Here is a 17,331-nt window from a genome sequence, read left to right on the forward strand (position 1 = left end):
CTTGGTATACAATCCTACTTTCTATGTGAACTGTAGGGAATGAGTACAGAATGACTCCAAAGGGTATTTGCTCATCTAGGCCATGTCTCATGCCATTAATAGAAAACTGCTGATTTAATGGAGCCGCTTTTGATCTATCAAGAAAAGACACATCTAATTCAATTTGGCTATTTTTCTAAGAGTAAGTATCTTAATCTGCAAGAGAATGATTTGATTATAATTTAAAGTAATAATATTGCAGTCACATTTTTAGTCACGAAGATGAGATCGAATGACTCTATGAGGCCTAAGTGGAAAGTCCCAGAGAACAGTGAGAATTTGGACTTCAGCAGAGTCCAGGGCTGTTTCTATTGTTTTTAAGAGTATATTTTTGTCAGGATGGATAGGACTTTGGACAGAGAATTTGACATAAAAAATGTGAAAACAAAAAATTTTCATCCAAGTGCTAAGGACACTAAACCTAGAACATAATGACAAAGAAACCCAAGATGTAATCACCGGTCATTTTTTTGTCTAACATGTCTTTCTTAAAGTATATGGCATCAAGAGAGAATTTCTTTTTGACTTTTGTTCCAGTTGGACAATCTCATTCCTGTATTCCCCTCTGGATTACTTAGGAAAAGTTAAAATGTTTAGGCGCTCAGAAACCACTACTGAACTAAGGCGGAGTTGCTGCACGGTTGTGTGATCCAAGCCTCTGTACCTCATGACATGGTCTTCCAATTATAGCCCATCTTAGACCAGGTCTGCTTAGAGTTCGCTCAGAAAATTGCTTTCTTGTATCTGACAACCTGTGGTTGGCATGCAGGATGCGGATGCCAGGCCTAGGGTCCAGCAAGATGACTGACTTGGACGAGGGCTCTAAGGAAGAAGAGAGTGAGTGAGAGGAAGTTTGTATGACTCTGTGCCATGGAAGGTCTAGCATACTGCTCTGCTGCAGAAGTCCCCACCCTGCAAAGAGAGCCACATGCCGGTGTGCTGTGCCTGCTCTAACACTGAAGCACGGTTAGTGTTTTACTTTGCATTTGTTTCTCCTCAGAATGGGAGAGGTGAGAAAAGGACATCTATCCATAGCTCCATCTTGCACATGGCTGTGTGGACCTGGCCTTCTGTCAGCAGTGATGTCTGTCACGGGTCTTTTCTTGTTAAGGAGCCTCTGAGCTCAAGAGGCAGGCCATGACTGAGAACTGAACTAGAAAGGCAAGCTGCTGGTTGCATCTGAGAGGTCTGGAACAAAACACCCCACTTTTGGCCTTCAGTCTCCTCTGTGAAAAGATCCTGAGAATACAGGCTACAGAAAGGGGTGGTTCAGTTGGGATTAAATGAGACAGAGCCCATCTAACACACTCAGGCAGGAAAAGCACTAGACCATTCCAGCTGGTACTAGTGCAACACCAGCTGAGGTGCCCCTACCAAGGCCTCTTGTGCTCAGACTATAGCGTGGCTTAAATTGAAGGACTGTGAAAGCAGATCTTTTCCCCATTGGAATGGGTTACCACAGTGCATCCTGAAAATGTATTTCCCTTCAGAGAAGGGTGTGACCCTCATACACAGGGTCCCTTGGTTCCATCCTCTGTACAAAAGATGGAAAAGGAAGAAGACAATAAAGAGCAGGAAGAATCCTGTTCACTACCCATTGTCTCCAGAATACTCCATCAACTGCACCTGAGCTCTGTGCCAGACTCTGCCTTGTTCTTTGTTTCTAGAATTCCTTTAGTATCAAGGGAGAGGATGTCCCTTCTTCAGCACCAAACAAGTGTAACAGGGATGCGCAGCCACCTTACAAAGTCTTCAGGGCAGGGAACTTCACCTGGGAGTTAGGAAACACTTGGGGTGTCTCCTCCAGAGGCACCAGAGCATTCACTCCACTCACAGTATTCGTTCTTCGGGTCTCACTGTGTTTAAATGAACTCCCTGCACAGCCTCCAGCAAGATCAGCAGACAGTGTGGCATAGCACCATTGAGTCTGTTGTGAAACCAACACCATTCCAGCAGCCCCTGGGTATTTTTGTGACCAAGCTCAAGAGCAGAACATCTCATTTTCTACCGCAGAAACTGTGGTGTGCGTTAGTGGTAGTAGTACCTTTGCCTGGATTGTGCAAGACTCTGGCTTTCATCCTCAGTCACCCGTCTGCTTCAAAATTCCCATCAAAATATTTGAGTAGCTCACTTACATTTTCTGGTTATCCTCCCCTGACCCTCCACCATACACACACCTTATGTCAAATGTCAAAGGTGTAAAAAAAAGAGCTTTTCCAACACAATGAGATGCCTCCCCACTCTCCTCTGCCATTTTGGCCTTGCCCAGAGCAGATCTTTGCTATCAAGCCAGGCATGCCCACAGCAGAGTAGCTGGCCCTAGGACTGCCAATGAAGATGTACTCTGTACTCTGCCATGGTGTTCAGTTCTCTTTGCCCACTGTGGCTCCTGCCATAGCGGACATTTTCCACATGTTATGCTTTGGATAGCATCAGTTCCTTTAACAGCATGTGGTGGCTGTTTTGCTGTTTGAGATACTGAGGACCTCTGTGATGTTAGAATTCCCCCAGATTTCCAGCTGGGTTCCTCAACTGCAGTGTTGCTGTCTTGTTCTGGTAACTCTGTAGTGTGTTTCGGTTTCAGGGACAGGTCAGCAACTCCATTTATCTGTCAGGTGTTATGACACCCCTGCGCACACCACCCTGCACTGTCTGAATGTGCTGAAGGTCACTTGGCGACCTTCATAGGTGTATCACCTCATCTTTTAGGTTACTATTATTTGGTAAACACCTAAGTTTTCTTGGAGATTATTCTTATCATCTGATAATTAATTCGGTATTAACATGAATATTATCCCAGAAAACTCATCCATTAGAATTATTTTATAAAAATACAGAAAAATCATTTTGTCCATCCAAATACACCTAACTTTACTGTTGTTGTTGTTGTTTATGTGTATGGGTGTTTTGTCTGCAGACATACATGTCTGTGTACCACATGTGTGCCTGATGCCTACAGAGGTAAGAAGAGGATATTGGATCCCCTGGAACCGGAGTTATAGATAGTCGTGAGCCACCATGTAAGTACTGGGAATCAAACCCAGGCTCCCTGGAAGAGCAGCCAGTCACTAACCACTGAGTCATCTCTCCAGCTCCCACCTTTATTATTTTTAAATGCATAGAAGGAAGAAAAACTTTAACTAAAGCTCAAATTTTGGTTTTGGTGTTTTTTGTTTGTTTTTGTTTTTGGTTGTTTGAGTCATGGTTTCTCTGTAGCTTTGGAGCTCTGTAGCTAGTTCCTAGAATGAGCTCTTGTAGACCAGGCTGGCCTCAAACTCACAGAGATCCGCCTGCCTCTGCCTCCCAAGATTTAATATGAGATTAAAGGCATGTGCCACCACTGCCCAGCTTTTTTTTTAAAGATTTATTTATTTATTATGTATACAGTATTCTGCCTGCGTGTACCTGCAGGCCAGAAGAGGGTACCAGATCTCATTATGGACGGTTATGAGCCACCGTGTGGTTGCTGGGAATTGAACTCAGGACCTTTTAAAGAACAGTCAATGCCCTTAACCTCTGAGTCATCTCTCCAGCCCTAAAGCTCAAATTTTGTAAACATCCTCCAAAAGCAACCGTTTCCCTAAAGTTGCTTTCAGAAATGAAAAATCAATAAAGTCTGTGGAGAACTTGGGATCATGATAATGATTTCTGTAGTGTCTAAGGGCCATTGATAGGCAGCAGCTCAAATTCTCTCTATGGCCCAGGCTGGTCTTGAATTTTAATCCTCTTGCCTCAGCCTCATGTGTGCTCCAGACAAGTGCCACTAGTGTTCATTTTATTCTTAGACTTAAGCTAGATATAAACTAATTTGTAGGCTAAATGGAAATGGCTTTTAGGCCTCAAGATCACAGTACTTGTAATTATTAAATAATTCGGTTAAATTATATTTTACTGGCTAATACTTAGAGTGTATTTTATTTAGTAATTTTTCCTTATACAGGCTGATGGTAGGGCTAAAAGTCCACATGTATTCCTGTTTCATCGTCTTCCTTTTTATGCTCTGCCACAAACAGGACTCAAGGCATTTCCAGATGCTTATACATTTCTAATTGTCTTCCACTTAGTCAACAAACAGTTCATGGATACGAAATGCCGACAAAAGGTCATTGCTGTGATTAAGGTAGAAAGTACATTTTTAGTTTCCACTGTAGATCTTTGGGATGAGTGAAACCTATGAAGGAGAAACCATCCAAGTGATAATGACAGACATCAGCCATTGGCACCAACACCCAGAACTATCAGGTGTCAATCGTTCCTACTGATCCTGCCCTTCTCCAGTGGGTTTCATCAGCCAAGTAGCCTATTGAGTCGTTTCTCACCCAATCTGACAGCACTTTCTCGAGACCGGAAATTCGCTGAATGACTAATTTTCTTGTCAGTTATGTTTTTGCTACTGTGAGGCTCTGATTGATGGTGTCAGGGGGCATTTTCTCACTTATGGGAGGAAAGGTACTCCTGGAGAAGGACAGAAGACAGATATGGTTAAAAGGCTGTGATTAAAGATGTGTTCCACTCCAGCCAGTCCCCAGGGAAGAGCAGGACTGATCACGTCTAATGGAAATGTGAACCAAAGCCACAGCACCCTTGGAGTGTCTCAGATCCTGAGAGGAAGCTCTCAGTTCCTTTGCTGATGGCCTGGGGATATGAGAGCAGACCTCCTCCAAAAGTCTAATTTAATAGCCCAAGGAAAATCTGCTTTCCCTCCATTTCCATTTGTTCTTATCATTTCCTCAGAATTACTCTTAAACTGAGTTATATGGGTGTTTTCTTCTTACATGGGTGTAGCGGACTACCCCCCTCCAGGAGTGTATCATTAGAACTGGAGACCTAATCTAATATCTTATACCTCCATGTGTTTCATTTCCTCTTCCAGAGTATCCACTTCATGCGATTGCATTATTCAGTCGGGGCTCCTCTTCATGTCACCAGGCTGTGACATTTACATTGAATGATTCATGTATTTGCAATCTTAAATAGTCCTAGCATTGAAATTTGCATTCTACTGAAAGACAAACAGACTCTGCATGGAAAGGATATGTGGCTTTAGAACACAACTGCATCTACTCCCATTCTGCTCATTGTGGAATTTCATCCATTTATTTAGAGTGAGGCATGGCCACCTGAACCCACCTGGCAGGTACCCAGAAGTGTCAAGGATCAGGTCAAGGCCTCTGATCCCAACTGTGATGCCCTTGGCCCCTATCAGGCTGTTCTGTCCCCAACTCCTCCCACCTTTTCTGTTTTTCTCATCTTTGCTCAAATGTATGTATGCCACATGCCCCTATATATCCTTTCTGAGGTGTGCAGAGAATAAGTGATTTTTGAGCCTTTTGTACAGCCCATTGGTTGAACATAGAGATGCATAGATTTTCCTTACTTGTGCACTTCTCCCTAGGGCCACTAAGTACTGAAATGAGGCCACTTTGTCCTCATCCCTGAACCCATTCAGACCCAGGGTCGTTCCATCGTCCCCAGACTTTCTGCCATTCTCTTCCCACTCTGGATTCCAGTCACCTGCCCTGTACTTGGGTAGCTGTTTCCTGCCACCTCTTCAGAGACATTCCTGACCTGTTCTGCTGCCCTTGCACCCCTGACACTACAGTAAGGACAGCTTGCCTTATTCTACGAATGTGTCTTTCAAACAGTGTGCCGTCTGGTGAGAGTAGGGCATCTGGGTCTCATGCCCTGGTTCTAGAAGCCCAGTTTGGGTACTCAGTGAAATTCTAAATCTGTTGAGGGGATGGATATTGAGAGCCTCCTTTATACTAAATCTGTTCAGGGGATGGATTTTGAGAACCTCTTTCATACTAAGCAAGCACTCCACCACTGGGCTGACCCTGCGCCCTGCCCCAGTACACATTACTTGAATAAATAGTTGGATGAAGGTAGATTTGGGTTTTAAAAATGGTCGTTGTTTTAGATAAGGTTTTCTAAGCAGATTATCTGTTGAAATTTTACATTCAGGCCATGTATGTGCACAGGTAATATTTTTACCAACTCCAGATTCAACCCTTTTTGCCATTCTTGGTGCATATAGTAGCGTGGACAGACATAGTTTTTTAGAGGGTTTATTACTGGAGCAGGACCCTCACTTTGTGGGTGGCATTCTTGTTCATCCTTGACCTGAGCTCTTTGATTCCCATCTGCCAGCATCACCCATGACTTTCGGAGTGCTGAGCTCTGAACAGAGAACAGAGCCATGCTGTTCTGCTCCTGGAACCAGAGCTCTAAACACAGCACATCTCTTTCTGCTTTCTTTAAGTCACTGTCCCCACTAACACCTAAATGTGTGCCTTTTACAACAACTCCTAGCATTAAAAAAAAAATCCTGCTCCCTCCTTCAGTGCATAAAGAAAGATAGATACTGCCTTCCGTTTCCACCAGGCTGCTCACTTTTATTTTGAAATATTTATGGATGCTAGAAAATACATACTATTTCTGTAGGTCAATCGAATACTAAACCGTGCCACTGCACTGACTCCCCATCTATATAAAGACCAGTGAGTATAAAGACCCAGCACTGCTTCCTCCACACCACATGATAGATGCTAGCATATGTACTCTCATCTCTAACGACTGGTGCACATAAGACCCACTTGTGCTCCTCCACACCATGATGGATGCCACTGTACTGACTCCCCATCTGTACTGACCAGTGCACATAAGACCCAGCATGTGCTTCCTCCACACCACGATGGTAATTCCTGTTCATGGTGTTCTTGCTCTTTGTGGTGGCTTTGTGCATATGTGCAAAGGTCTTTGCAGAACCCTTCACTTCTCTCGTCTTTAAGATTATATAATAGAATTGTGTAGCATATGCTGCTCAGCATTGTGCTTTTGGATGAACATTGTTTCACATTCCAGTCATGTTAATGCACTTGTTAATGTTAATGAACATGTTCATCCAGATTCACTGCCGTTTACTAGTTCACGATGTGACCGTGTTTCTTAGGGAATTTGGAAATAGATTCTTTCTCTTTTTCATCTCAGGATGCTGTGAGCTTTCCTAGACAAGCACACGTAGCATGAATTCATATGTTACGTAGTCAAAATTTTGGCTCATGTTTCTTACTGTCTGTACTTAGTAATGTCAGAGTGCCTTCACAAGAGATGAGGACAGTTGCCTCACACCATGGATTTTGAGAGTTCTGTGCCCTGTGTGTTTGCTGCTGTTTGGCATTGTTTTGTGTTTTATTCTTTACCAGTCTGGTATATATAAAACAGTACCTTATTGTGTTTATAATGCTGGATATTAATGATATCTGGCACCTTGATGGCCGAAGACCTGCCTTTTATTGATTTTTTATAGTGCATAATTTGTATTTCTCCATGGTTTTCTATTTTTTTTTTTTTTTTGGACACTAAGCTTGTGCCTCCACCCACTAGGTGCTTGTGTTTGCTTTTTGCCTCTCATTGAAGCTTGGTGGTGAGTAGTAACCCTTTGTGTGACTGTGGCCAGATGTACCAGGTTTCCCCTTTTTACTTCATATTTTGGTTCTTGTTTAATAAACTTTTTATTTACCAGGGTCGTAGGCAGATGTCCATACATCTGTAAGTTTCATGCCACTGACTTTATTTTCTAGTGCAGAACTGTACTTAACATTGAAAACTATAACCTCCCCACAAACGGTCTTTGCCTAGAATGCATGTAGTGCATCACAGCTCAAAGCAATGGGCATAGGTCCTAGGCAGTCATTTATCTACCCAATAAACATGTGTAGAGGACTTAGAAGCAGCAGCTGTGATGTAAGGCTGAACCCAGAGTGGTTTCGGATCACAGGAACCTTTTAGTGAGTTAAGGCCTTGAGATGAGGGTTCTCCTGGCTTCTCCAGTGGGAACTAAATCCTGTGACAAGTGTTCTGCTGATAGACACACAAGAGCTCACATGGCCATACAAGCAGGAGTGTAAACATCCTCCTGGCATCTGAAGGAAGGAGAATGGAATTTCTCAGAGTCTCTGAGAAGAGAATAGGTCTGCTGAGTTGGAGCTCCAGCCTTCCAAAACTAGTAAGAGGGGAAGTCTGAAAGCCCTCACTTGGTGCTCCTTTTCACCAAGCCCAGAAAGCTAGCCTGGGAGCTAGCTGTGTGATGAGATGGCGATGACCCTGGTAGACTAAGAGTTGGAACACTGTCAGCACTGGAACAGGATTCTTCAGGGGAGCATGTCACACCTCTCTGACATTCTAAAACAAGACTTCCTTTCCTTTGTAAATGGCCACTGGAGAGTCAGAAGGCTGGTGGCTTCAAAGATGGCTTGTTTGTGTCACTAATAAGTTGCTGCAAGTGTTGGGAACCTTCAGGGTAGGGACATTAAGTGACTGATGTGGCGCATACCCCAATATCACAAGGCAACCTTCCCCCGAGGCCAGTCTGAATATCATGTCCACACTTGGAAAATATAGAGAAGGGCTGAACAACACAGGTTCCAAAGGATTAAAAAAAATAAAAAAAAATAAAGAAAAAACTTGCCCGCAGAGTGCCTTTTCCAAACTCTAGGGCAGATGGTTGAAGTGGTCAACGGTCAGCCATCACAGAACCCAAGTAAGGAGAGGTGGGGGGGGGGTGAGGGAAGAGGAAGATTAAAGCGGGAGAATTGTGGATTTCTGTATTCCTTGCAGTCAGCGTGTCCTGTGTGTAGAGTCAGCTTAAACATGTGTAAGATTGGTTTTTGTAGCCCACAAATATTTAAGTTTGGTGGTTTGTCCTCATTGGGAATTTAGCTCCCAACCTTGCATGAGATCCTGAACTTGACCCATGTATTCTGAAATTCATGATCTTCTCAGAGAGCAGTGAAAGTTAGAAGAAATTTGGATGTTTCACAAGACCTCTGCTCTCCACATATAGGATCATGTACTCTCATGCATGCATGTACCATCACATAATCATGTACACATCTACAGGTATGCATATATACACCATACACAAATAAATAAACCAGGGCTGTGTTTTTGCTAAGACTACTAAACAAATGATTTGGGACATGCATGTGTTCTTAGCTGTTTGAAGCATTGTCCAAGCTGGGGTCATATTTGCTTTCTCTTTGTCATGATGTTTAACATGCTCTGGCTTGGACCCAAGTGAGTTGCATTTGATGTCTCTTAGTCTTACCCAACCCCCATAGATGTTTGTCTAAATGTCAACACCCAGTTTAAAGCCAGTTAACACTGCTGAGAGGGATGGAGAGTGTGTGTGACCGTGACAGTCTAAGGCCTGGATGGCAAGATCGGGAACCTTCTGTGAAGGATCATTTCCTCCTTCCGTATTCAATTCTGAAGCCCTTTTGGTTCTCTCTAGTGTCTGTAGCTCTGTGGTACAAGAGTCAGACCATAAACCTTCACAGAGCGGGAGAATCCCAAAACGTGATGCCTGCCCCCTGTGAGTGCATTGCTAGGCCTCCTCCTAAGAGCCCAGATCTCTCGGTCATGACAGGGACCAGCCTCTTGACAGCTGGATGGTGTCATCTAGGATGCAGATGATGGGCAGCCACCTGGGATCTGTGTTCAGCAGTCCTGTAGGTTTGATTGTGAGTTTGATGAACAAGGTTACTTTCTAGAGAAGTCTTCCGTGGAGAATCTAGCAAAGGGAACACACATTTCTGTGTTGTTCACTGTTATTCCCAGCTCTGTATGGGGATGTGTTGGACACAGTGGGACCTTTCAGGAAACAGAGGATGATAGTAGGCAGAGTGTGACAGGTCTTTAGAGGGGCATGTCTGCTCTAAGCCAGGCCCACAAGCAGCCTGTAATGAAAAGGGGGGAGCCGTGAATTGAACATTGACAGTGGGCCACAGCAGTCTGAAGGCTCAGGTGGTTGTCAGCCATAAGTTTAGCTCAGCTCTTTGAGTAATTTGTCACGCCTGGCTCAGCCCCTGCTGGGCCAGCACGTGCCAGCTTAGAGTGAGAGGGCCTGTTCGCCAGACGGCCACTCAGGCCTAACGTCCTGCTGTTCCCGGGACCAGTGGCTCGCTGGGGCCATCCACGGAGGGCCGCTCTGCGGTGACAGCCAAGTGCTGTGCAGAATGAGCATGCTCATAATGAGACGTGAATGGCATTAGTGGATCCCTCTAGAATTGGGCCTGAGCAGGCGCCTCTCACCGAGGAAGTTTGGCAGCCTGTTCATTAAGGCAAGTCACCAGGAGTTCAACCCACGGCCTGGGAGCCAGCTCTGGAGCATGCTGCCCAGGCCTGAGGCTGTTTGACCGTCCATAGAAAAAATCATAAATCTTCAGAGGGGCACTTGTGAAAACTTCCAATACATTTTCTTTATTTTTTAAAAAAGAGTTGTGTAGAGCAAGCTTAAAGGGGACTTCTAGTACGAAGCAGATCCTGATATTACTTTCTACAGTTGTTCACACATCCTGTATCTGCTGTTTGGCTTAGCAGCCCCCAGCTCTTGTGATTATTGAATGCTTGAGATATATGGAGTGGGGCAGAGAAGTGTAGTTGTTCCTTTTACATTTCAGTTAATGAACATTTCAATTTTGGTAGTCACACATAGCTACCAGGTAATTCAGCACTGTTCCAGAATGACTCTTATCCCCTCACGGTGTGACACCATTCCCTGAAGATATAATGCAATGGGGAGAGCAAGCCTACATCCAGAAATCAGTGTGACCTTGCCAAAAGAAAATAGAAGAGTGTCCCTAGTTTTAAAACAAGATGTGTAATTGTTCCCAGCCTAAATTTTCCAAGTGGACAACTTGAAAAGATTCTTTTAAGATACATGGATTGTTACTGATATATAGAGAATCATGTTTTTTCTTTGCAGCCCTAGATAACAAACCAATAGGAATCTGCATTCCCTGGGTTTTGTGGTCATGAAGAAATGGCACAATTTTCAAAATAATCAAAACACATCCTTTAACTTTTGCATCAATAATGAGGAAGGGGGAAATGAGACATCATGCCAGCTTCCCCGAATGTTAATTCCTAAAGTTACATGTGCAGCGCCTCCATTCACTGTCAGATCGTTCTGACGTTTCCTGTTATTGAGAGTGCATGATTCACCTTCAGAGGAAACAGAAGCTCACACAAAGGGGAAGATTTGCTTTCTGCCCTGTGAAAGGCTGCCACACGCAGGGGTCCTATTAAGACAGCTGGAAAGTTGCTTCGGCGTGTTACGCTTGTAAGTTTTATTGGTGACTGGTTTTTGATTACACATTTGAATGTTGTGTGTTCCAGGCTGCAGCTTTAATTAGAAGGCAATGGTTTCTCTCTCTCTCTCTCTCTCTCTCTCTCTCTCTCTCTCTCTCTTTCTCTCTTTCTCTCTCTCTTGCAGTTGTATTGTACAGCATTTGCTACACCCTCCACATCCATTCTTATTTTCTAATGCTCATCACTTACCCTGGTCAGAGGCTCTGATGCCCTTGCAGAATATGGTTCCTAGCCTTCTCTTTCTAATAACATTCATTTTCTTACTTTTGTTGAACGATGTAGCCAGCTCTTACAGTATCAGTTCCCTGTGTTTTTAGGCTGAGAATTCTCATTGGCCCAGTTGGAGAGTGAAGACGAAGGCTGCCACATCCTGCCACCGCAGCATTGTCACAATCACCCACCTGTCTTGTTCTTAAGTCAGCCTTAGAGATAATGTAGTGCTTTGAAATAATCCTGTAACTTTTGATGCACGTATTTTTTTTAGTGATATTACTGTTGGATATAGTTGAAGCCCAAAAGAAATCTAGGCCTTAAAACTAGCGTCTCACTATTGTGTGTGACAAATATCTAACACTCTGGCAGAAAGCTAAAGAGTTTCCAAGATAGGTTTTCACACAAAATGGGGAAGGCCTAGTAACTAACTGCATTTAGAACAAATTGCCCGTCACTCCGCATGCCATTTGCACGTGCGTTTGTCTCCTTAACCAATTACTGCAGCTACGAAGAGCGAGCTCTGTATCTGGAAGCAATAATTCAGAACCACCGGGAAGTCATGACATTTGAGGATTTCGCAGCTCAAGTCTTTTCTCCCTCTCCCAGCTACTCTCTCAGTGGAACGGGTGAGTGTCTACTTTATTCTCCTCCCTCCCGCTTAAGATGCATTTGAGTAGCAGATGTACACCTGTTTTTCACAGATAAATGCTTGCAAATTTAAGAAGAACATTCACCCTCTGAATCAACTAATGAATTTCAAAAGGAATGATGACATTCATTTTAATTTGTTTTGTATCCGAGCTGTTCGCTGTGTTCCTTTCTTCAGCTATCCTGTTAACCCTCGAATCTAGCAAGGTTAATGAACTTTTTCTCAATAATGTGCTCCGGTTCATTCAGGAGTGTGGGTTTCTTGCTGAGCTGGGAATATGTTGTTTAAAAGCGATGCCCAAATCACTGCGTACTTATCAAAAAAAGAGTTCTCACAGTTGAAGCCGTTGCTACTAATGCTAAATGGGGATTATGCCGCTGAGATAGGAGGGTCAGGGATTAATGCCGGAGACATGGAAGGACAGTGTCCCCAGGCCCATCATTACAGAGTGCCGCGTGCACGCTGCTCTCTGGAGTGGTTGGTGTCATGCGGACAAGCCACCGACCAGAGCAGCACCTGGTGTGGAGCCTTTAGAAAGTGGCTTATAATGGTTTTCATTTAGTAGCCCAGTGGAACTGCAGAATTTTTCATGGATTTTCTCATTTTTAGACACGTACTATCTTTATATAATATTGTCAGTTTGAAAAAATACGTACTGCCGCTTAAATTGTTGGCATGATTATTAAATTGTTGGTATTTTGGTATGGGACTTTTGTCAAAGAATAAAATTATTACTTGTGCATTTTTGCATGTTGTTACAGATGAATTGCCTGTCAGAGAGTAGGTGGGATATTTAGTCTCCACATGTTGAAATTCTCAACAAGGGCTTCTTTCACCCTCCCTGCTTAAGCATAGCTATAAGGACGCTTAATAGATTTCTAGCCCGTGCTAATTGCTTCTGAACACAGCCTTGCTTCTCCTGTGCTGACTTGTTAACAAATATCTTACACACAAAGTGAAAAAAATCAAATTCAGTGAAATAAATCACTTACAAATAAAATCAGCCATGCGTCATTGTTTAACATCGCTGGCTTCAGTCCGTGCCTCTCGGAGCTTTGTTGGGAGATAAGAGAGAGAGGCAGGCACTTGCATGGGGAGCCAGGAGCAGCAGGCAGAAGGCTTGGGAGATAAGCAAGCTGGCCGAGGTGCGGAGCTCCATTTACATAATCACGCCTCTGCTTCCTGGTGAGGCGAGAGAAACACAGGGATGGCCTCTATTGATCTTTGTTGAACTGGGATACTGAGCAACATGAGAAAGGCTTATAACTTAAAGCTTTGATTAATGTTTCTTGCATTAAAAAAGTAGAACAGCTGTGAATTGAATTCTTTTATACACTCTGCCAGCATTCTATCTAAGACAAAAAAAAAATCTGTTTCAAGGGAAATGAAGATTTCGTACCCAGTCTGCTAGAGGTTTAAAGTTGTGTGATTTTTTCATGAAAGAACACAAGGAAGCTGATGCTGCAGTGCTCCATTCACGCCCTTCTCGTCCTCTGCAGGCGCTGGGACCGGTTTCCCAGTGCAGGCTTTTGTTTTTGTTTTCAGCTTTAAAGAAAAAGAAAATTATTTCTTAAAAATAAAAGAAAATATGAAATAACTAAATATTTAAATTTCTTAACTTTTATTTTTAAGGTTGATGATTATCGATGTTATTGAGATAATGACAGATGTTATTTTCTGTGTATATTTTACCCTCTGTATAAATAAAGTTCACCATGATTCAAACCAGTTCAGATTCAGTTCCTAGTAACAGCTTAAGTGAGACTGTAGAAGCATTTGGGTTTGTGTGACCACTTGCGGGAGGGTGGTTAATAGGTTTTTTAGAGAATGTCTTTAAAAAAAATACTTAATAAAAATTCTGACAACTCGTCAGGGCAGGTATTAAAACTTTTATACATGGAGTAAGAAACCTAATATGAAAACCAAAATAAATGTGGTTCGTCCTTCTTTCAGATCAATCAACATTAGCCTCACTTTTCCTGCAGTTCACAGCTTCTGTCTGCCCTTCACAGTGATTCGGAAAGAACTAGAAATAAAATCTATCTGAACTACAGTGTGGGGATAGTACAGCGAGGATGGGGTTCATCAGCCCCCATCACAGGTCCCATCTCAGCGCTGTAACTTCGTGGCTTATGTCCAGACTTCACTTCTGCAGAATTCCCACCCCTACTTCTGCTTTCCCAGAGAGGAACATTTTCCACTGATTTACAGTGGTTTTCATTTCTGGGGACAAGCAGTCAAACCTACATGAGCTCAGCCCTGCCAACTTACACTCAGAAACTGAGGTGAAGCCTGCTCTTTCAAGCAACAAACCAACTGGAAAAATTGACCCTGAACTGCTTAAGCTCCCACAGTGCACAGGGCCTAGCCAGACCCTCTATGGCCATCAATGTCATCAAAGCAGGGCCTTGGGCTCCTTATAGGCACACACACAGATTTTCCTAGGCTTTGTTTGTATCCTTAGCTTTCAGGAAACCACCTGAAGTGTATAGTGCAGCACATCCAGAAGGCAGCACACCTCTAAAGAGAGGAAAATGTGCCAGGTGAGCCTGGCCAGAGACACTACTGATGGGAAATGTCCGTGCCTCCCACACTCCCTAGCCTTGGAACCCTGGAGGTCACCCAAATATGTACACCTGTCCATGATGCACTATGAGCTCTGAATAGGGGCACAGGTCTAATATATGAGTTTTAAAAGAGGATTCATCTTCCAATCAGAAATGCAATTTTAAAGGAGCCCTTGGTATCTGTTGCATCTCTTGCTTGCGCTAATAATACTCTGTATGAATGGTATTTGGATGGCTTTTTTACCTAACCTGGCCTGTGGTTTGCCTTTTGGTCCCTTCCCTTACTGACAAGCAATAAATAATCTAAAAGATAGCCAATATTAACATATATGTTTTATACATGCATATTTATATTCTTTTAACCCACACATCTGTGGTAATAGAGGACTAAGTTTATGTTTTCATGTACTCAAAGAAGGGGACCAGCAGAGAGGCCTGTAAAGGGTTAACAGGAATGGACACCCTCGAGTGCTGGGGAGGGACTGATGTAATCACTGCAGCTCACAGCCAAGTGCATCTGTTCACCATGAGGTCATTCTTCTGCATGCTAATGACTTGGAGAATCCAGTCTGATGTTTGACATTATCCAAAGGGATATAGTGTAAATCTTTACCTTTGGGAGCTGCTCTTACTGAACAAAAAGGGGGAAAGAAACTTGTTTGGACTTGCATAGGGGTTTTCTTTTTAGTGTGTTGTTGTTATTGTTTGTATGTGGTTTTGTTGTTGTTGTTGTTGTTGTTGTTGTTGTTTGGGGTGTTTTGTTTTGGGGTTTTGTTTGTTTTGTTTTGTTTCTTGGACCTGCTCTAAAGATTGTGTCTGGACCTTGAAATCTTGGAGGAATCCACTTATGTCTGTTGATAAATGGATCCAAAAATAACTATTGTGGTCACAGCTAGCAATTTGTCAATTTACATACAGTAGGTATGTCTCTTGTAATATCTAACTTTCAGAACTGGTGCCTTGGTCAGAAGTTGGTAAGAGTATGGTTTTATTTTGAGGAATGTCTAAAACCAAGTTCAAGGAGATTGATTCTCAGTATCTCTGGATTGACTAGTGTTTGCTTGAGATGCCAACACTGTTTATGGCTCCTGCCCACTTTAATATTGCTGTGGAGGGCCAGCAGAGGGAGCACAGGTCTTTGTTTATTTGTTAGCCTCAAAAACACAGTCCTTGATTTCTCCAAGACCCGGCCAACAGTACTTTCTCCTTCATGACAGGTAGGTTGTAAAGGCTCCAGGATAAAAAGCAAGTGAGAGAAAATGTGTCACCCCGATTTTGATCCACTATCTGCTGCTTGAATGTAGGTCATATTTGGGGCTTAAACCAGATTAGTCTGGGCCAGTCTTAAGATGCTGTCACCATCCAAAGCTGCAGACTTTCCTCTTTCTCAGATGTGTGCCTGGATGGCCTCTTGGGAAGGAATATTGTGCTCATCTGTTTTATATAATAGACTTTTGTCTTTCTTTTCTGCTGTTCACTACAACTTTAGACATTATACTTAAAGACCCTTACCTGGTGCTATCAGGGCCACCTGATGGCAGCCAATGAACTAAATTCGCAAAGCTGCAGACAGCACATCCTGTCGCACCTCAGTCCCAAAGGGAATCCGGCATGTAGATGCTGTGCTAGTTCTGTAGGTCACTGGCTGTGCCCTAAGGGGTGAAGCTCCACCAGCTTCCATGCATGTGTGCTCACTATACCAGCATCTTGTAGGCTTATCGTTCTACATATAGATCCTGGAAGGAATATTCTACTGGGCAGTTAATAAGTTAGCTTCCAGAAACAGACAGGTAAATCCCAATCTTGATCTGCCAAGATTTAATGTTGATTAAAAAGGTAATCCCCCTGTATATTCATTCAGTCAGTATTTGTTCTCTTTCTCCTTCTCCTTTCCTCTGCCCCTGTTGGAATGGTCTTAGTAAGGCTTAGATTGATAGCACAGCTTATACTTCTTAGATATTTAATTTTATCATAGCCTAGGGAAACCAGGAAAGAACATCAAATAATGTGGAGGTAGAGGAACCTTCAGAAATATAAGGTCTAGCCTCTCCTTAATAGTTTTGACTAAGCTGAAGCATAAATCATGAATGAACAACCAAAGATTGTAGACAAGTTGGAAAACATAACCCTTACCTCCCATTCCACACATAAACATGCCATCCCAGTGTCTACCCTGTGCTGATGGTTCCATAAACCAAGCGGTAGTGGTTTATTATTGAAATTAAAGCCCAGAATTAAATTTGAGAATTACATATAGAGAATACATTCTCTTATGTCATTGTCTACTCAAGAGCTCACAACCAACCCAAGTTATTCCCTCATCCCAGTTGGCTGTCCCTGGTCAAAATGTTGTCATGTATTCTTCAGATAGATAACTACCCTCATCCCAACAATCCCATCTGGACCCAGCCTAGATCCCTTCCATATAGCCAGCTCAGTGCTGACCCTTTTGCTTTTGTTTTGTAATTTATAGATGTATTCTTGAAAAGTTGAGAAGATATTGATAGAGAAAGTCCCTAGCCACTCTTAATCTCATCACCGAGACCCAGCTTGGCTCCTCCGCAAAACCAATGGATTTTCAGTGTGATCAACTTACAACGGATTTATGTAACTCTTACAAGTATAGGAGCATTTCTGTCTCGATTTTTTTTTAGCACACATAACTCTGTAGTGTGTGTGTGCATGTGCAAGCACACATGAGCACATGTA

At 43.0% G+C, this 17,331-nt stretch overlaps 1 protein-coding gene across 3 annotated transcripts in view; it reads left to right on the top strand.

Moving 5' to 3' along the window:
- Ralgapa2 (Ral GTPase activating protein catalytic subunit alpha 2) overlaps positions 1 to 17,331 on the top strand; it is a 273,816-nt gene that overhangs the window by 243,728 nt on the left and 12,757 nt on the right. For all 3 annotated transcript variants that reach the window (XM_041670313.1, XM_041670314.1, XM_041670315.1), the window contains one exon: positions 11,911 to 12,032. In XM_041670313.1, the coding sequence (XP_041526247.1) occupies positions 11,911 to 12,032 (122 nt within the window). The remainder of the gene's footprint in view (positions 1 to 11,910; positions 12,033 to 17,331) is intronic.

Source organism: Microtus oregoni, unplaced genomic scaffold (assembly GCF_018167655.1).
Source record: "Microtus oregoni isolate MIOR12 unplaced genomic scaffold, Mior012 000020F_ref0000438, whole genome shotgun sequence".
Taxonomy (NCBI): Eukaryota; Metazoa; Chordata; class Mammalia; order Rodentia; family Cricetidae; genus Microtus; species Microtus oregoni.